Source organism: Quercus robur, chromosome 4 (genome assembly GCF_932294415.1).
Source record: "Quercus robur chromosome 4, dhQueRobu3.1, whole genome shotgun sequence".
NCBI classification, from domain to species: Eukaryota; Viridiplantae; Streptophyta; class Magnoliopsida; order Fagales; family Fagaceae; genus Quercus; species Quercus robur.
Window position 1 is genome coordinate 68,466,348 of NC_065537.1, and position 21,385 is coordinate 68,487,732.

The following is a 21,385-nucleotide window of genomic DNA, read 5'->3' on the forward strand; positions in this document are numbered from 1 at the left end:
TATTAATTCTGTGATTGTGAGAACTTTTTGGGTGAGGAGGGGATTTGAACTCAAGATCTCCCAATAGAGAGATCTGGGCAATGTCGTTGAGCTACAAAGCTCTTGGCTAATTCAATCTTTGTGATTTCTACAACCCATCCTCTCTACGGTACCTATTATCATCTTATAAGTTTGCATTTTACATTTCGCTTTCATATCAGCTGGCAAAATGCTTCACCTTATAGCTTGCTTCTCAAACCTACGCATGTGTCAAACCTATAATTCATGTCAATTTCACGATCCTCCATTTATTGAAAGAAAAGACCTTAACTTAGGAATAAATTACTGCAGAGCTAGATATTTCCAAAGATACCTGATTTTCCTGAGCTTGTGCTGCAGCACCCTTGGATTCGTCCTTTCTTAGCACGCTTGGACTTGTCATTTGGTTTTGCATGGTATTTGGACCGAACATCAGGTGGCAAAAGTTCTAGAGGCACAACCCCTTCAATAGTACCATGATCAGTGAACTGCAACCGTATGAATTCATATTTACGTGAATTCTTTGTATTTTTTGACCATATAAAATTAAAATATGCATAGGTTGTAAAATTAAACATCCTCTAGAAAATCCATCCAAGTCCTGTCGATTGAAAATCGAAGACCTTTCCAACAATAAACCTGCAGAAGAATATGATAAACCTTTCTGAGAATAAAATACACTTCAATATCAAGTTGAAGGCCATAACAGACCATGGCACCGTTTTGATGCCATGCTATTAAGTATGAACAAGAGTACATACATTAAGATACAACAGTGCTAAAACTTTTTCTACAGATATCTGTCAAAGAATCCAAACTGTTGGACATGTTGCTCTAGCCTTTGGTAGTTGTTTCTTGTTTGAAGATCCCAAATACTCAATTCTCCATTGCATTTAAGGATATATATGAAGTAAAGGAGAACACCAGAAGAATTTTCTGAAATGATGAACTCCTGACTTACCAAATACAGTTCACTTCCTGCTCAGCCACCAACAGGGGAGGCCCAACATTATTTGGGCCATTTGGCAAAAAATTTATTCAGAACTTTTAATATGTAAATATTAATTAAAAAAATTATTTATTACTAATCAAATCAAAGTTACTTTGATATATTAAATACATAATTTGATAAATAATATTAACTAAACCAATGTTAATTTCATATAGAGAATTGAATATCATAATTGATCCATAAATATTAATAAAAAGAAATAAAAATATATTACAATAAAATTAATACTTTATTTTGAATGCACAACTATACATAGTTAAGTAAAGTTAAAATCTAATTTTTAATTTTATATCTTTTTAAGAGAGAGAGATGTTATTTGGTGTGTGGCTTTGTGGGATATCAATTTACAAAAATTAAAGTCTTAAACTATTATAGGAGATTAATCTATAATTGATGATTTAGCACATTTGCAACATTTTTTTGAAACATTTTAGAGTTTCAATTGGGTTAAGGTTCTATTGGTCTCATACATTGAGAGTCTTAATAAAAATGAAAAGAAAAAAAAAAAACGCTAAAAGCACAATAAAATATTCACAATATGATGTGACATTGACTCTCATTGATAAAATTCATCAATCTAACAAATGAATGTTTAAATAACTTTTTTATAATCAGTAACATCGCAATTTGTAAGCCAATAATAAAATTTGTAGTATCCTTAACATCACTAATAAAAAAAATGCACAGCCTATAAAAAATATATATAATTTTATAAAAATTTGGGCCTTTAACAATTGGAAGTGGGGCCTTTCTCCCTAAGGGGAAATTTTTTTTTAATGGGGCCTTGGGCCTAGGCCTAACTTGCTGAGGCCTTGGGCCGGCCCTGGCTGCCGGACTAGAACTTCAGGGAGCTGCGTTTGGTACTGAAATCTATGTCTTATATAGTCTGGAAAAACTTGAAATAAAATATAAAATAATGGGCCTTCAGTGAAACCATAAAGAAAAAGTGTTAAGAAGGCATCGATTGCTCAATAAGCCCTACAATGGTTACATGTTAAAGTTACAAGCTTTGGTAAAATAGCCATTTTTGTGGCGTAGGAAAAATTCAATGCCTTTACTAGATTTCCAAGTTAAGATTAAGGATTTAACACTTCACTAGCATTCTCTTATGTGCAACCAAGAACCGCAATCACACTTCCAGCATATCAGCCAACAGCGTCTAAATCAACTTCTGCATCAGTCTCTCCATCTATCATTCCTGCCTCAACCTCAGCATCAGCTTCTAACTGACCCGCCTCTTGACCATTATCAGTGTCAGAGCTCTGCTTTTGATGTTCATCTGGTGTTGGAGTGCCACCTTGGGATATATTGCCAGTTGCTGTCGCATCAACGTCCATTTGTGCTGCTGAGGCTTCAAGATCAGCTCTGATTCCTTCACCATCAACTTCACTTGCAGGTGTAGCAATCTTTGCAAAAAATACAAAAAATAAAATTATAATATGACGTGTGATTCATCTGAAGCGCGTTTTAATAGAGATACTTCACACTGAATCCTGAGCATAAATGAGCAAAATCCACCTAACCAGGAGATTATTGGTCATCTTTTTATGTTCCGACATCTACAAATTTTTAATTGTCTCTAGAACACTTTTTTTAATTGTATCTAGAACACCAATTCCAAGTATAAAATTTCCATGTCTTGCTTCTAAATTCATCATCCAAAATATTTTATGCAATATATCTTGATCTCTTACAAAGTTTGTTGAAAATTTTCACATTTTGCTTCTATTCCCCACCCCCCCCAAACTGCCATTTAAAAAAAAAAAAAAAAAAAAAAAAATTCTAAGTTCAGATGAGAGATTTTGAAGGTGTGTGTGCTCGAGGCCCCAAGCCCACAATTTCCATGCCAGATATCGAAAGTTCTGTTTTATTAATTCTATGATTGTGAGAACTTTTTTTTTCCTGGGGGTTAGGGGGGGATTTGAACTCAAGTTCTCCCAATAGAGACATCTGGCCAATGCCATTGAGCTACAAAGCTCTTGGCTAATTCAATCATTGTGATTTCTACAATCCATCCTCTCTATTGTACCTATTATCATCTTATAAGTTTGCATTTTACATTTCACGTTCATATTCAGCTGGCAAAATGCTTCACCTTATAGATTGCTACTCAAACCTACGCACATGTCAAACCTATAATTCATGTCAATTTCATGATCCTCCATTTATTGAAAGAAAAGACCTAAACTTTGGAATAAATTAATGCAGAGCTAGATATTTCCAAATATACCTGATTTTCCTCAGATTGTGCTGCAGCACCCTTGGATTCGTCCTTCTTAGCACGCTTGGACTTGTCATTTGGTTTTGCTTGGTATTTGGATCGAACATCAGGCGGCAAAAGTTCTAGAGGCACAACCCCTTCAATACCATGATCAGTGAACTGCAACCATATGAATCCATATTTACGTGAATTCTTTGTGATTTTTTTACCATATAAAAGTAAAAAGGCATAGGTTGTAAAATTAAACATACTCTAGAAAATCCATCCAAGTCCTGTCGAGCCGAAAATCGAAGACCTTTCCAACAATAAACCTGCAGAAGAATATGATAAACCTTTCTGAGAATAAAATACACTTCAATATCAAATTGAAGGCCAGCAGTCAATACTACTAACTATAACTACTTAAAATGCATGCTTTACAGTGCACAGACACGACACAAGACACTGCTATTCTAGAAACATTATGACACAACACAATGGGGACATGACAATTAATATCTCGATAAACATATATTTTATTTATATTTTAAATATTTTTAAACATATTTTATGTTTTAGAAATAAGTAATAACAATAAAAATGTTTGAAAAATTATCAATTTTTAAGCAATAATTAATAACAACAACAAAAAAACATTTATATTCATAAATTTTAGTGTTAATAACCACAGGAACTTTTTTTAATAATAAAAATTTTGTATGTTAAGTTTTTTTAATAAAAGACTTTTCTTTAATAAAAATGGAATTTTTCAATAATAATTATCTTTTAGTTAAGTTTTTCTTAATAGCAAACATTTTTTTTATTTAAATAAAAAATAAAAAAAAGGAATCTAAGGCCACACAAGTCAAGGAGGTTATAAGTAATAACAGAATTCTCTGTGTTTTAAATAATAAAGCCGGTAAAGAAAAATATTGGTCAAAAGACAAAACACAACAGTTAGTAGAAAACAAAAATCTGAAACTGGGATGAGCTCTGGGCAGTTGTGGTGAGTTGTACCCGTACATGTGCGTGCACAAGAGATAGAGAGAGAGAGAGAGAGAGAGAGAGATGAGATTCAATCAGCAGCCAATACAAGTGCCGATATAAGGCAGGAGAGTTCCAAATGATCGATCAAGAGAGTAGATCAACAGAGTTCAAGAGAGAAGATCTAATCTGATTAAGCGTCAATCAACAGCATTGATTCAATTTGATTATGCCTAATAATCAAAATCTTTAAAAAAAAAAAATAGTGGTTGTGTCCCAGCCGCATTGCCACCGTGTCTGAGATATAATTTTGCTGGGACATGCATGCAGCCATGTCCCCGACGTGTCCACGTCCTAGATGGAAACACCATGGTTTTTGGCATGTCCATGCTTCTTAGATCCAAACACAAGGTAAAACATTTGAAAGGACAAATTACCGTCATTAGCACATCTTGTGGCAATTGATACTTACAAACATAATCTGTATTGAGAGTACAACCATCTTCTGGGTAACATCAACCTAAATTAAATCTGAAGTACTAAGAACCAAATCTCACCCGACTATTTTTGTGGTGATATTCAGCTTCTATTCCAGCTGATGCATCCATCTGCAATTCCAAGAAGAAATAACTTTATTCTGATACTTGACAAAATAAAATTGAGGTTCAGATATGAAGGAGAAAGACTCCTGATAACTTAGCAATATGAAAGGGACAAAGAAAATAGGAAAAATAATTTATCCGTTAAATTGACTTCAGGAAGCAAGGATCCTTACATCTTCAGCCAAGGGTTTCCAGTATTCCATGATGTGAGGAGTTCGGACACGTTGAGGATCAGTCAAAGCATTCTGGACATGTTAATAAGATCTTAGGCATAAAATAATAGTCCAGAAGTGTTATATTAATGCCATGACATCAAGTACATTGAAAAGAAAAATCTGGATACAAGGATAGAAACATATAGCACAAAGCATACAGGACCGGGAGTTAATTTAACTTTTTGACCAAACTGGTAAACTTTGTGTGGTTAGTGTTGCAAAGTTTTTTTTTTGATTGGTTAGTTACACACACACACACACCTAGTGGGTCTTGAACTCATGACCTCACCCTCCACCGAACACTTGCCAGGGGAGGAGATGACAGTTGCAAAGTATGAGTCATTAAGAGTCTTTTATTGCATTAGAGTTACATGATGAACAATATTGCACAATTAACTAATTAATCAGAAGTATAAAACTTAAAGAAGATCAAACTGAGCAAAATTGACCCTGCAATAAAGAGAGAGAGAGAGAAGAGAAAAAGGCAAAATAAAGCTTGAGGGCTAACTTGACTTTCGTGAGTTGTATGCCTACTGGCTCTTGTAAGTTGTAACATATATCTAGTAGCAGTTTCAAGAACAAAAGCTACTCAAAGTAAAACTCTTTCAGTACTCTGTGGGTCCAGTCTGAGCCTAAAGCATTTGGATGTGTGCTTTGAACAAAAATTCTCCATTCTTCCACCGAAATGTCCCATGTCGATTAGCCAACCATAACTAAACCATTCTCTTAATTTAATCACACTACAAATGTCCATGATCTGCACAGTATCTAGTTAAGAGTTACGCTAACTATTATACCGAGATCCTAGCACTAGCCTAAAGATCTTTTACCCACTATCCTTAAACAAACTCTCCCCTAAGTCCTAATCAGATTCAGACCATGACTTAAGGTACTAGATTTTGACTCACCCTCATTCGCACTACTTCCTTGTTTTCCTTGTTGCTTCACAGCATCAGAATCCCATTTTATGTCTAGCACCAAATCAGAGCAGGCCATGTTCTCTCATGACTATAAGTGCATAAATTATTACTTTTTATGTTTGGAACACTTAATTCTATTCCGATACATTGTTAAGCCAATTACAGACAGTTGCCTTGTCCAAAATCAAATTTAACCTTTTCTTGCTGACTCTCCTTTCAGTTTTATTTTAAGAATGAAGCTGCACTTCCTTCTCTTTACTTGAAATCAAGAGTAATTAATATTTCCTGGACAATGCTTATGATCTTGGGCAAGCATGTGCAGTGCAAAGCATATCATGTGAGGAAGAGTGGCCAATCTACAATAAAAGGGAGTTATTGAGAGCGAAAGGAGAGAAAATTCCACTAGAAAAATTGATATTGAGGATTTTTTTTTTGTTGGGGGGGGGGGGGAATGCCAGTCTTAGTACATGGTGGACAAATACCCCAACCATTGTAAGTGATATTAACCGCCTAATTGAAAACCTGTTAAGAGCTCAAAAAGAGTTCTGAAAACAAAGCAAAGCAAATAAAAGGCGTTCTAGAGTTAAGTGATGAACACTTTCCATGGAAATTATTGTGCTCAGTATGAATGATCCACCCAAATCCCCATATGTAGAGTTTTGTAGCGACCACTTTTTACTTTTAGTGGTAATCAACAAATATATCAAGAAAAGGTAACTATTGATTGATTAAATCAGTAAAATCAACATATTGCTATTATGAACTAACGTAAGTATTGAGTTAAATGAATACACACCGGATTCTGATCTGCCCACTTCCACAACTGAGAGAGTTCTCTATTTCCCAGTCTCCACTTTTGTCTACTGCAGTAATAGAAGTACTCAATTTATTACTAAATCTAGATTGACAAAGCAAACATATTCAATATTTATATATAAATGGCAAACAATGAATGAAAACAAAATTCAGGCCACAAAAAGCTCGGTAAGAATTTAAATTTAGGCATGAGGTACAATAACAAAATAATGTCATGCAAACAAAAACATAATGGTGGGTTTGGTTTGCACCATCATAACTAAAGAGGTCACAAGTTCCTAGAAAACCATCCTTTGAAGAGCCACATCAAAACTCAAACATTGTTGGAGATTACTAAAGCCCACATCCAATGCATTCTACACAGTGCCAAACCAGAATCCTTGTTGGATAGGGACAAGAAATGACAACTTCTACTCCCATAATAAAATCCCCAACAAGCTGTCTTAATCACCAATCTATTAAAAATCAAAAGAAGATCATTTTTAATAAATTATAAAGTTTGCACAGGTTGTTGTATCATTTAAGAATGAGCAACAGTATAGACAATTAACAAGTTTTTTTTTTTTTTGATACTTCAACAGTTGGGGGGGAAGGGGGGACTTGAACCCTAGGTGTCTTTGTTGGAAGCACTAGAAAGTAAAAACTAGTTTAGCAACAAGGCCCTTTGCAACGAGCTTTTCTATTTTCTAACCAATGGCCTTAGCCCCCCACCCCCCTCCCGAGTAAAAAAACTATACCTAGCAAAAAAAGAAATTCCATATTTCTTCTCCACCTTGGCAGTTCATAATATTATTTCAAAACCTATTTATCAACAAAGTATAAAGATTGTAAACATCTGGTTTTTGTTTTTGAAATATCATTATTTTTAGCTGATTGGTATCTTTCCGATTTAAAAACAACCCCTGCACAATTCCTCATATTGACCATTGGGGTATGGAAACATGGATTTTGAAGAAAAGATTGATGTTTCTTTCTATCCTCCTAAATATTCCTTGAAAAAACCACTAAAATCTAACAGAATTTGTTATCATAAAAATAAATAAATCGCCATAAAAAGTTATATGCATACCGCTTTTTAGATCCATCTTGTACTGTTTTCTTCTCCAATGGTTGCTTTTCAAATGGTGGGCAACCATCACGTTTCCACCACACCTAAGAGCAAAGAGATTTGAAAAAAATTAAGATATATTGCAAAAATAACAATTTCCAAAGAATGTCTTGAGTGAGAGAGAGAGAGAGAGAGAGAGGAGGGGGGAACTGAAAGGTGTTCTCACCCAATTTTTCTCACGTTCTAAGACATGATCAATTTTACGAAGAAAATCTTTCCCTTTAGGTGGAGTCATTTCAAGCAACTTTTTCACACGCTCCTCACATGATTTTATTTCTTCTTTCTGGAATCAACAAGGAAATGTTGTTAAAGCAAATGTTAAATGTTAAGTATAATGAACACATATTTACACATCTTAAGATGTCAACCTTGATATACAATTCTGAAGTATATACAGGAGAATAGTATAAAAAGCATGATGTTGATGTACACAAACGATAAAACTTCTTTTCCTGATAAGTAATAACCAAATTTTATTAGGAAAAAAAAAAAGGAGAGACCTTATCAAAGCAGCAGAACTTACCATGCTTTCAGATGGCAAATCTTTCTCGTTCTTTCCTGGGGCCTATAAGCAAATAAGAGCTGTTTAGTCACCCACTACACAGTTATTGAACCAAAGAAGGCCCCTATAACAATTTAAATTTAAACCTCCAGATAATCATTACCTTCAAATAATCAAATAATATAAGGCACTGCACAAGAACGTGGCGTCGAAAACTTGGATCCTTCAACTGTCCCAAAATATATTTATGTGAATAAAGGGTTTTAAAATCAAGATTCAAGCTATTCTCCAAAAAGCCACAACTACATATTTTTAATCTGCTTCATTATAGAAAACTTCTAAACACTGCTTACCTCTAAACCCATTAGTTTACTGCTAGTAAGATATTTTATGCTGAAATTTGCTGACTCTTCCTCCAAATTATTAGCATCCCCCTCTTCATCACTTAATGGTTGAGCTTCAAAGGTATTCAAAACAATCTATACATCTCAAAATTCAAGGAAAAAAAATTGAGGTCAATAATGAAGTAGGAAAAACTAACAAAAAACCAAGATCGACAGAACCTATTGACAGATGAAAGTTGTACCATTAAACTGGATGTAAATTTCTGCCACTTAGCAGAAGCAAGAGTTAGAGAAGCAGGGTTGCAAAAGTGTTCCTGAACAAAAACAGACACCCATAAGAAAACTTAGATGAAGCATGAAAACATCACATATCTCATCTAACTAAGGTAATTGAAACAATTCTGAACTCAGTTTGTGAATCTCTATGTCAAACTAAAAACGTTTCAATTAGAGGTAATCAAACGAGCAGATTCTAACAACTCTGACATATGGACTCATGGAGCCATGAATACTACATGCAGCATGATTAATAGAAGTGGCAAGTAATTGTTAATAAACCACTTGTACTTTTAAGTTTGTGATTTGTTATCACAAAAGAGTACTTCTGGCATTATTCCATATGCATTAGGTTCAGAGACTACTCAATAGCAAGGAAGCAATTTACATGGCAGAAATAAACTCTTTTCTTTCACTAACTATGCATCCAAATGGGAAGATTTACCTGTAAACTCCAAAAGGTCTTATAAAAGTTAAAATCAATAGAAATCCCTGGAAAAGTAAGGAAATTAATTAGTGTATATGCTCAAGCAAGAAACCTGTACAGAATAAATACAACTTAAGAAGACTGACATTGAAGTAAGCCAAAATATTGTTTAGCAAGTACATACCATCAGGGGGGTCTTTCTCATACTTTGTTTCATTTGATGTGTTAAAAACTCCTTTAATATTCACAGCTGCAATAATTAAATGACATCAACAAAATGTCACAAGGCGAGAAACTTTGTAAAGGTGAGAAACTTTGTAATAAAGTGAAAATCAGGGTTGAGTACCTGAGCGTTCAGACAAAGGAAAAAAATGTGCCAGAAACATGAGAATTCGTCCACAAAACACCACATCATTTGCCTAAAAATTTAAATACAAAAACGTTAAAAAGAAAGGGTCAGATTCACATTTCTCAATTGAAGTTCTTTGTTAATATGAAGATAGATCAACCAGGTCCAGATTCCAAAATAATGGTGTCCAAAAAGTTTAGTTTCCAGTAAAACAATTAAGAAAGATGTTGAATAAAATAATTTTTTTAAATTAAAAGTTGTCAAGATAATAACATCTCTATATTTTTGTTATTAAACATGTATATTTACCCAACAGAAACACAGATTATGGCTTTTGCTTGGTTAGTAACTCTTAGGATGGTTCATACAAACAACTTGTCTCAAAATAGATTAAAAAGATGCTTCCACTTGTATTAAATCTGTGAAAGGTCTAATAAGTAGTGGGACTATCTTTCACCCATCACTCTGCACTTCTATTTACTTGGTAAAGGGAAGTTGATCATTGATGGCGGCACTTCAAGTCAGCTATACCAACTAGCAATGAGATTATCTTGTGAGGCCACCTTTAATGTGTTGTCTTCCCCTGTTGGCTTGGAAGATTGTTTTAAGGCAGAAATTCTAAATCTAACTTAGGAATAGAATTGAACCTTGGGAAACTCCAAAGAACAACCATCATCTTTATTTATTTTTATTTAAAAAAAAAAAAAAACTTTCCTTTTCTCCTTCAAAATTTTAAACCAATCTTTTAACTGGGAATCACTTGTTCTGTGGTGCAAACACAAATACTGATAAAGAAGTAAATCTGTTGGCTAAAAGGAGGCTCAATCTTAGAGAACCTTGACCCATTGCGAGTCTTTCCTTTTTCCATCTTGGAAATATGAATCATGATAATACAAAGAGGATTGCACTATCATGGGGTATACCAACATACATCATATTAATTTCTGTAGAAATGATCTGTAGATTAGTAAGGCTTGTATTTGCCAGAGAATGGTAATTTCTTATCAAAGTGCAAAACTACTTAACAGTGGGATTCACTGCAAATGCTAGCTTGGTTGTTATTGCTGAAATTACTGTCTACTTCTTCACATCCATTGTACACCACAAAGTAGATTGAGGACATTTGGTAAATATCTTACAAAAATTACGTTCCAAATTTATCACATCTTAAATCTAGTTAAGCTCTTCTGTTGCAATTAATGAAACTTTGCTAAATTTTATCAAGACTAAAGATTTTAGGTTAGGCCAAATACGTTAATCACTTATAAGATCACTTCAGTTGTAACTTTGTTAAGAAAAATCACTAACCACTTCCAATATTGGAACAAATCATAATATTAAGGAAAAAACAAAAATATGAAAATTGAATTAGTAAGGGGGAAAAAAGAAAGAAAGGAAAACAACAATGATAATGGTTCTCTATACAACCTTTGATAGACGACGAAGAAGTTGATTGCATGTTCTTAACATCACAAGTTTCCCACGCGCAAAAAGCTCTTGCTGTATGTAATGCAGCCAAAGATTTTAAAAACAACTAGGTAAGGATTGCAGTGATTAATGAGTCCAATAAATCAAGAGGAAAATAAATAAATATAAAAATTCTTATAATTCAGTTACCTTCCCTAAAATATCTTGTTTACTCTCTATATAACCAAAAATATCCTTGCAGTTTCTCATTGTAGACATTTCTGTCAAGTCTTCCAACAGTTGAAATATCATGCCACCTTCAACATGTTCTCTCTCACAAAGATATAGCACAATGTCTGACCGAAAAAGAAACATTAGAGCGTGTAACTAATAGATTTTTAAAATTTTAACGATTATATTAATTATGTACCTAAAGCAAGTAAAAGCTGTATCAAAATGTCAAAAGATACACCCCAAAAAAGTCAGAACATAGATATAAATTATTACATTTTTTCAAGACCTATGGAAGTCCACCCTAAGAAGCCTTCAAATTAAAATATACCAAAACACTAACCCCAGCATGCTGGGTGGCTGAGTACCCTCCAGAAAGATATACAACAATTACAAAGCCTTAGTCCCAAATTTTTGGGGTCAGCTACGAATCCTCGACAAATTAGTTAGGGTTGGTCATATTTGTAATTTTCAAACATTTTTCCTAAAGTATTTTTATAAACAAACACCACACAGCCCATTTAAACACCATACTACCATACTTCTTCTCCACCAGCCTTTGCCATAAGGCATCTTGTTCTATGGCAAATCACCATAGCCATTTCCCCAAAAAAGGCTTGATATTAACAGATTTCTAAAGTCCAAAGACTCCAAACCAAAGGTAATGGTAAACCAATCTAATTGAAGCATAACCACAGCGCATACCAGTGGCACACATATAAGCTGTTGGTCCCTAAGGCAGTTAGCCTGATCTTCACGTCAAACAAATACTTAATTGACCATGTAACTGAGTTGCTTTTCTTCATGGAACATTTTCAATCTGAATATAGATTACTAAACATGTACATCAATAACGAAATCCATATATGAAAAGAAAATCCAATTTTTATGTTGACATTGTCAAAATGAAATATTGGAAGTACATAACGACACAGCAGTGCAAGTTGAAAGGAAAGAAACTAAATGGTGCTCTCAGATATTATATTTTCAATTTTTCAAAATCCATTGGGACTAACTTCCCTACAGGAACTACTTGAATCTGAATGTTAACAGAAAGATTTTTCAAGTGGAGATTCACAACAAAACACAAAAGTATTCAATTCAAGAATCAATTAAGGAAATAGTATTATGTAAAATCTATTCCAATATTACATTTTCAGAAATAGCCTAAAAGAAACAAATAAATACATAAAGATTTCTGAACATAATAAAGTAAAAATAGTGTTAAAATTACAACTAAATCTAAATAAAAACCTCTGACTAAACCAAAATTTTTGTCATGGTCATCTTCTATGCCACTGGCACATCAGCAAGTGAATTTTCTCCCTAAGATTGATTTATACACTGAATTTGAACTTTTTTCTCTACATTTTTCTGAAAATTTCAATCAGAAAATCAAGTTTCCAATTGTCCCTTGCTATCCTTGATCTCAAGACATGATTCCTTGCAGAAAACTCATGAATAATGCAGATTTCCAAAAAGGTCTATTTCTTTTAAAAAGCTGAGGTCTGAGAATCAGAAACAGCTTATTGAAAACCTAATATAAACTTTTAGCAAGGGGGAACTTGTACAGACCAAGAAGACGAGGAATATGACCCTGGCTAGTTTCACCATCATCAATCAATTGCCCATACTGCATTATTTGCTCCCCTGACTGCACTGCAGATGACTGCACAAAATACAAGAAAACTAAAATTTTTTTTTGATAGGTAACGTAAAATATTATTAAAAAAGTAGCCAACCCGAGTACATTGGGTATGTACTATGGAGGCAAAAATCAGGAGCCAAAATTACAATGATCAAGTAGAACAGGAAGGGAAAAACAAGAAAAATGAGACAAAGCCACACTCCATTCAAGGAGAGTTTTCAAGAAAAAGGACTTAATCTCTAGCATAGAATGTTCACATCCCTCAAAACTTCTAGCATTCCTTTCACGCCAAACACACCACATCACACCAAGAAAACTTAATTCAATCACATACAAAATTTAGTTAATAATATCAGTGAACTACGATAGGACAATACATGCCCCAGCTCTGGAGAAAGTTGCTACTTTTTTTTGTGTGGGTTTTTGCTCTGTTAACCAAAGTTTAAGAAAAATTCTCAGAAACATACTTTAAACACAGTGAACACAGCATATTAACCAAATTTAATTTCGAGAAAATTGAAGTCTCAAATTTTATGTTAGTTTCAAAATTAAGTCCTACATAAAAAAATGCGCAAGCAGCAAGCAATGAGATCAACTAATTGTAAATGTTTCCTGAATCAAATATACAAGCAAACATTGGTTTTTTCTTCTTCTTTTTTAACAACATCTGCATCTTTTCTATAACCAAATTTGAAAAAAGAACAAAAAAATACAGGAGAACATTTAAAAAGAACCTAAAGAAGTACCCAAATAAGTAGATGATGGAAGCAATACAAGCAGACCTTTTTTTCAATAAGTAATAAATTTCATTAGAAAAGCACTATCCTAATACATGGAGTATATAGAAAGGAATAACTAGAAAGAAAGAATCAATACAAGCAGATCTGCCGCAAGTTTGTAGTCTTGTGAAAGGACATAATGAATTGGCTTAGTAAATTATTGCCAATGAAGTGACTATGGATACATCGAAAATTAGGGGCTTCCGTCCCTCAATACCCAAAAAGCAGAAAATTAGCAGGAGTAACATACAGAAAATCAAGCATATTCAGGAAGAAATAATTATAAACAATATATTGTCATGATTTTCTTCAAGAACAACTAAATGCACCCATTCATAAAAGGATGTAAAAACAATAAAAACCCAACTAAATCTTATCAATACATAAAAAGATATGGATAAAATACAGTGCACAAGTACAACCACATGCATGATTGAAATCTTGAACAAGCACAAAAGAGTAACCTACCACTAGTTCCTGAAGCAACGTCCGAAGAATGTTTTCTAATAATTGATTCTCATCTTGGGCTAGTTTTGTTTGTTTCTGTCAAAGAAAAAAACAGAAACCAAATCACCTATCAAGCCTAAAGAAAAGAAAAGGGGAAAAAAAAACAACAACAACGAAGAGCTTAACAATATAAGCACGCAAACCATTGATAGACTAGTTGTGTTTCATGATCACGGCATATGAAAAATTGAAGAGCAATAGTTAAATGTTAACTTGGTAAGAAACTGATCTGATCAGAAATCGTAGCAAGGATCAAGTATTGATCCCGGTTAAAACATGGATCATTCATCTGGGAGACACAATAGAACAACCCCCATATAAAGGTTTGAGCTTTTTATTTGTCATTTCTTTTTTCTTATTTATAAGTAAAGCTTGTTAGAAGGTTTGCACACACCACCTTTTTCACGCACTCCAAATGCTCAAATCCACTAGGGAAGAGCTCAAGGCTTACCTTGGAAATTTAGAGCCAAAGAAAGAAAAAAAAAAGACCATTAAATCAATCATTTGAAGTTAGAGAGTAGAGAAACCACAAGACATAAAAGTAAAACTTCTAAATTAATTCTATCCAAAGCCATATCCGCTGAAGATACAACACCCATCAAATCATAATTCCCTCCCAAATGCCATTATATCGTTCAATTTTACAAATGATAACAACAAAGGTAATGCAGATCCATGTTGATTGTCCTATACAAGGGAAGTTGATATTTGAATCACGAGTAAAGAGGGATATGTGTGAATTACCTGAGGTTTTATAACTTCCTGAACAGTCTGTAGTGCAAAGGCTTGAGGTGGCCCAGGCTGTAGTATGGCTCTCTTGAACACTTCCTGAGAATAATAAACAACACATGCCATAATACTAACATTAATACCATAATAACCCCTATGTGGTTTCCCTAATAAACACGAAAGCCGCTCAAAGTTTTGAGTTCAACACTTTTTTCTTTTTTTTGTTAAGTAAAGGAAATTTTATTCAAAGTCATAAAATGGAGTCACCCAAGTATACAGGAAGTATACAGCAGGGGACCAAAACAATCAAATACACAAGTAACAAGCATCCATCAAATCATAATCTGAAAAAATAGAATGGCTTCCTATGATAGACATCCAATTCTATAGTGTTTTAAAAAAAAAGTTTTTAAGTTGGCTATTGTCCTTTTGGAATCTTCAAAACACTGGTTGTTTCTCTCCTGTCAAATGCACCACATCAAACAATGAGGGACAGCCATCCAGATAACACCATTATGATGATGAGCAAATTTTCCTTGCCAACATGCAAGGAGCTAAAGCACAGTCTTTGGCATTACCCAGTATGTACCAAACAAGGTGAACACCATAGACCACAACTCAAAAACAATAGGACAATGTAATAAAATATGATCTACTGATTCTCCATTACTTTTGCACATACAACACCAATCTAGAATCAACACCTTCCTACGTAAATTATCAATAGTCAAAATAGTTCCCAAAGCTGCAATCCAAACAAAAAACGCGACTTTGGAAGCAACCTTTTGCTTCCAAATACTTCTTTAAGAGAAGGACTGAGTACATACACCCAACAAGGCCTGATAATAACTGCTCACCTCAAAGCCCCTACTCTTAGCAGGTGGCCAACACATCTTATCCTCACCAATACCCCTCAACACTTAACCCACGTAGTACTGTTTCATGTGTAAACTGTTAAACATCTGTAAGAATAAACAGTGAGCTGCACATATGATGACATGTGCCCATTCATATAAAACAGAACCACACAGGGTCTTCTGTTACACTCAAAACCCCCAGAAGGGTTTTATTGTTTACACAACTAACTTTATCACAAGGGTTTAAGTGTTAACACTCAAAACCTCAACTTGGGTTGTATTTTTCCCTAACAATGGATATTGGTTATGGTTTTTTAAGTATAAAAGCAAAGATAAACATAGAAATCAAAGTTTACATCTAACAATTTTAAATAGATGGGTAGAGATTAATAATTTTCAGTGTGGTAATGGAAGTATTAAACAATACAGTGAAGAAAATTTTACAAATTGTTAAGAACTGGGCCATACCCATGTATGAAATTTGCGGAAATAATTAAATTCAAATGGTAAACGAAAAACAACTTTAGAAAAAAAAAAAAAAAAAAAAAAAAAAGAGTCGGTATGCAATTTCAACCAAGGCGAAGGGTTGAAGTGGCTAACAACAAAAAAAGAAGGGCTTACCATGTTGATTGTTGAAAGCAATGAATGGTCCAATCTGGAATCGACGGAAGGAATAGCAGAGAGAAAGAAGAGCATTACTCATGCAGTTGAGCTGTAGAGCACCTTGGGTAACCGATGGTTCCGGCCCGACCCAATATCTGTGCCCGAATCAGTCAGCTTCGGCCCATAAGGCACCAAATTCAGTGACCCAATTTCGGATATGAGTCAACTCCAACAAACCTTTTTTAAGATTTTTTTTATTATTTTATTATTTTTATCATCCCCTTTCTTTTTTGGCTTTTGTTGACGAGACACCTAGAGGAGTTTCATAAGGGTCCTTCTGTTGCAAAATAGCAAAATTTTAATAAATAAAACTCAACTAGATGTTTAAAGTGGCTCGACACCTTATAAAAATGAGGATTAAAGTATTAAGTACGCTTAGAATAATTACATATTATCATTCAAATTTTTGAGCATAATAGAACAACACCCTTTTCATTATGGATAATAACTCTTAGGCCAACCCTTTTCTATAATATTTTTTTACTAAGTTTTCCTACTTAAAGCTAATAACAACAATCAATGGATTATCCATACATATTTAACTACATAGTTTATCAAGTGAGTCAAAAAATCACATAACTATGAAATAAGTCATTTAATTAAAATTATATACTTTAAACACAAATTCAGTCATTTTATTAATATTCTTTACCAATAATCCCCCTCCCAAAAAAAAACACAAAAGGAGCTAATCTAAGAAGGGAGGCCAAAAAGAAAATTTTAAGAACTTTTTTGTCAACATTGGAATGAAGCCATGCTATTAGATGAAAAGAGACGAAATGATTGACTTTTTTTTTTTTTAAGACTAAATTATAAATTACACCCCTAAAGTTTAGATGTGTTTGGATTTTATCCTGAAATTTTAAAATTTAGATTTTACTCCTAAAGTTCTATTTCATTCACATCAACAACCCTTCCATCTATATTTTTCATTAAATACCACATAAACTTATCACATGTGTTTAATTTATCCAATAAAATAATGCCACGTCCTTTTTGTAGCCTTAAAAAAATTAAATAATAAAAAATGGCATGGTATAATAAAAGCGATGTGGCATCATTTTGTTGGATTAACTAAACACATGTGGCAAGTTTATATGCACTTAACGGAAAAATATGGATGAAGGGGTTGTTGATACAAACATAGTAGAACTTCAGAGTGTAAAATCCAAAAACCTCAAAACTTTAAGGGGTAAAATCCAAATTCTTAAACTTTAGGATGTTAAATCCAAAAACCCAAGGACAGACCCAAGTGGGGGCCCAAGGGGGCCTGGGCCCCCTGGATCCAATTTTTTTTTTTTTAGTCATTCTATATTTCATTTTTGTAGTTGGCCCCCCTTCCCCCAGTCAGTCTAGCTAGCCTAATCCAAATAGCCTAATCCAAATGGTGATTGTATTTTAGTAAAAAAAAACTATTTTACTACCAAAGAACAAAAAAAAATCATGTGTTATTGAAGAAGTTAAAACTAAATTTTTTGCAACTACAATAAATTGGTATAAATACCAATTGACTATAGTAAATTGTTAAAAATAAAATACAATATTTTATTAAGATTATATCTCTTTCTTCAATTAAAAAACTCAAATTTTCTATCTTCCTTATTATTTTAATGAGTTTTTATATTATTTTAAATGAAGTGATAAAAAATAGAACATTTGATATTGGGTGTATTATAAAATGAGGTGGTAAAATAGATAAAATAGTTTTTTGAGCACCACCACCGTGAATGCTCTAACTCCAAAAAAAAAAAAAAAAAAAAAAAAATCATGACCAGCCTAGTATAGAAAAAAACATATTATTTTGTTTTTATTTTTGTCTTTGTTGGTAGATGATTGTATTTTATTGTATTTAGAAATAACGATTTTGTGTATTTATAATTTTTTAATACTATATAGATGTCTATTTGGAGTTTGTTTTTGTTTTTTTTTTTTTTTTACATCGGCCCCACTAGTTTAAAATCCTAGGTCCGCCCTTGCAAACAACTCCAAACTTTAGGAGCGTAGTTTGCAATTCAACCTTAAGAAATTAATAATAAAAAGTGGTAGAACATTTTATTAATACACTAGAAGTATAAGAAAAGAGTTGAATAAAACTAGGGCATTCCTTTAGCTACATTTAGGGCTATAAATGAAGTATTAAATATTCTGAATGATTTATTTAATTTTATTTGAACACAATTCGAGTTTGAGCTTATCAACGAACTAAATTATATGTTTAAGCTTAATTTATTTTATCATCAAATGCAAGTTTGAACTTATTCACGAGTTACCTATGATGATATTGATAAATAAATTATAGTTGAAATTGTATTATTTGAGTTACATACTTACATAGATATAATGATTTTTGCTTAGTAACTTAAAAAATATAGATTCACTTACCTTGTATTATGAAAAATTATATATCAAATTCAATAATTTTGTATACAATATATTTATGAGTTAAAAGTAATTTTAGTATTAGAAAATTAAGAGTTGTGGCTTCAAAAGAGAATATTGATATTTGCATTCACACAAACATATATATATATATATATATATGTATGTATGTATGTATGTATATGTTTTGAATTTATTTTAATTGGTATATCACTTTAATAATTTGAACCCTAAATAAAAAATTCTTTACTCTATCACTGCTTTTTTAATACAACAGTTATGATGATTTTCGAAATAATGTCGAACAACTTTTGACACAAAACCTCTTTATCTTAACTATTAACAAAGAGAATTCTAAAACACTGTATTTTCCTTTTATAAATAGTTATTTTCTTTTTTCTAAACTACTTCTATATTTTATTAATTATAAAAAAAAATTTCTAATTTTAAATATTCAATAAATAATCTTAAACATATGCCTCATAATTATATATATATATATATATATAATCGAAATTGAAAAGCCTATCTAAAATGTTTTTTTTTTTTGGCTGAATCTAAAATGATATTTATGAATGCTATAAAGTATAGCATAATTTTTGACAAGCTAGGGAACTAAATTTAAAAAGAAAAAAAAAAGTAGAAAATTATGAGCCCATTTGGTATGTGTGTTTAAACAACAGTTTTTAGTTTTTTTGAAAATACATGTGGGTGAAAAAATGTGTGGAAATACGTGTAATATTGTTTAAAAACTGAAAACATGTGTTCAAACACATATACCAAACAGGGCCTATATCACCATAACAACATTTTGTTTTTACAAATGAGGGTGTCTAGACATCTTCAAGTATTTAACTACTCTCTCAAGTGTATGCAGTCTCCTATTCTACATGCACTAGGTTATTACAGGCAGGAATCCCATGGGGGTGGCACTAAGATGTTGGTAAGAGGTTTCAAACTCAAGATCCCATGGATATCATGAGGCCTTAGGAACCACTAAGCCAACAAAACGACATTAATAATTGAACAACTATGAGAGTGTCTAATTAATTTTTTTTTTTGAGAAACTAGTGTCTAATTAAATTGAAAAGATAACTTTGACCACAATTTTATTTATTGTGAAAAAAGAGAGGAGGCATGGATTGCCAATAAATTCTAAGTACATGACAAAAGAAGGGAGTCTTAAGTGATTTGTAAAGAATAAAGTGGTTTAAACCACCTTTATTCCTTTCTCCTCAAGATCTCAATCTCCTTGGAGGACAAGCCATTAATGACAATATAGATGCTTTGCTTTCTATCTCTCTAGAATCCTTCTTCTTTTCTTTTCTAAGTTAACAAGTTTTGAATCTATAAATCTTCTCTAATAAGAGTGCACATGCCTCATACTTTAATTCATTCAAGAAACATATTTGTCGTATCAAAGTTTAAGAAAGGGACGTTGTTTTAGTGTTAGCATCATGTTCCTTTTTGGTTCACTCTATCTGTATGGCCAAACCAAATCTCATCAACAAACAAGCTTTTACTTCAAACAACTTTTAAAAAATAAATTTATTAAAATGTCTTGATCTTTTTTTTATTTAAAAATAAAATATTAGGTTGTTTTATTTTTATATAGACAAAGTTTGACTATAAAATTAATTGCAACTTTAGGCTTCAACTTCCTATAAAACGTTAACATGTGTGCAATGTACATAACAGGTGTTGAATAAGGACACTAGCTTCTTAGAGGAAGTTGGAGTATATGGCTGCAAAACTTTGTACTTTCAATATAGGAAGACTAAAAAGATTGAATAAACATTTCATGCCATAAAGCAAAAGTATTGAACTTTCGGGACGTTTGATTGCTTCCATGAAAGAATTAATTCCTCAAAGAAAAGAAGGTTATCACATTAACCTCTGTTAGTTCCACTTGCTATACTTATCCAAAAATAAATAAATAAATTATACTTGCCTTTGCTTAGGATTATACATCTACATAGAAGGCCTAAAGAAATCTTTATTTTTTCTTGAAATATAATAAGTAAATTATACTCTTATAATAATATTTGATCATAGAGGATGTTGTATGGATTGAAGATTCCCCTCCCCCAGCTGTGGAGGCTCTGTACTTGGACTCAACTTCTATTTAATGAAATATGACTCTTCAAAAAAAAAAAAAAAAAATTTGATCATGTTTGTATCAAATTACTTGTAACCCAGTATGGAAAACTTTATACTCCTTCAATTCACCATTTTTTTTTATAAAAATTTTATTTATTTTTTGTGTTTTTTGTATTTGTTTTTATATACTAACAATCCTGGGCTACATAGCCCCTTCCAAATCGCTATCCTTTCCTTTCATTAGTAAACCAATATTCCATTATTATAAAGAAGTTTCTCAAAAAAAATTCCATTATTGTTAAGAAGAAACAC

General features: G+C 32.5%; 1 protein-coding gene across 5 annotated transcripts; it reads right to left on the reverse strand.

Annotated features, from left to right (window-relative positions):
* Positions 1 to 573: 573 nt before the first annotated feature.
* Positions 574 to 16,745, reverse strand: LOC126723489 (THO complex subunit 1). Of its 5 annotated transcripts, XM_050426953.1 has the most exons (22): positions 16,553 to 16,730; positions 15,090 to 15,173; positions 14,743 to 14,796; positions 14,307 to 14,381; positions 12,987 to 13,080; positions 11,391 to 11,536; positions 11,202 to 11,273; positions 9,771 to 9,843; positions 9,609 to 9,674; positions 9,443 to 9,489; positions 8,964 to 9,035; positions 8,731 to 8,856; positions 8,541 to 8,606; positions 8,399 to 8,440; positions 8,042 to 8,158; positions 7,837 to 7,919; positions 6,748 to 6,814; positions 4,990 to 5,061; positions 4,772 to 4,822; positions 3,503 to 3,562; positions 3,261 to 3,410; positions 1,940 to 2,436 (listed from the first exon to the last, which is right to left on the reverse strand). In XM_050426953.1, exons 1-22 carry the CDS (start codon positions 16,625 to 16,627, stop codon positions 2,176 to 2,178), a joined length of 1,953 nt encoding a protein of 650 aa, XP_050282910.1. In that variant the 5' UTR covers positions 16,628 to 16,730; the 3' UTR covers positions 1,940 to 2,175. The 5 variants fall into 5 exon arrangements, with proteins under 5 accessions (XP_050282913.1, XP_050282910.1, XP_050282911.1 ...); XM_050426954.1 differs by lacking the exon at positions 14,743 to 14,796 and having other exon boundaries at positions 16,553 to 16,728; XM_050426956.1 differs by lacking the exons at positions 1,940 to 2,436; positions 3,261 to 3,410; positions 3,503 to 3,562 and adding an exon at positions 574 to 657 and having other exon boundaries at positions 16,553 to 16,745.
* Between the last annotated feature and the right edge of the window lie 4,640 nt (positions 16,746 to 21,385).

Coding starts and splice junctions, on each gene's coding strand:
- LOC126723489 (XM_050426953.1), bottom strand. CDS start 16,627: ATGCTCTTCTTTCTCTCTGCTATTCCTTCCGTCGATTCCAGATTGGAC. Junction 9,675..9,770: donor TCCTTTGTCTGAACGCTCAG/GTACTCAACCCT, acceptor TAATTATTGCAG/CTGTGAATATTAAAGGAGTT. Junction 3,411..3,502: donor ACTTGGATGGATTTTCTAGA/GTATGTTTAATT, acceptor ATATGGTTGCAG/TTCACTGATCATGGTATTGA.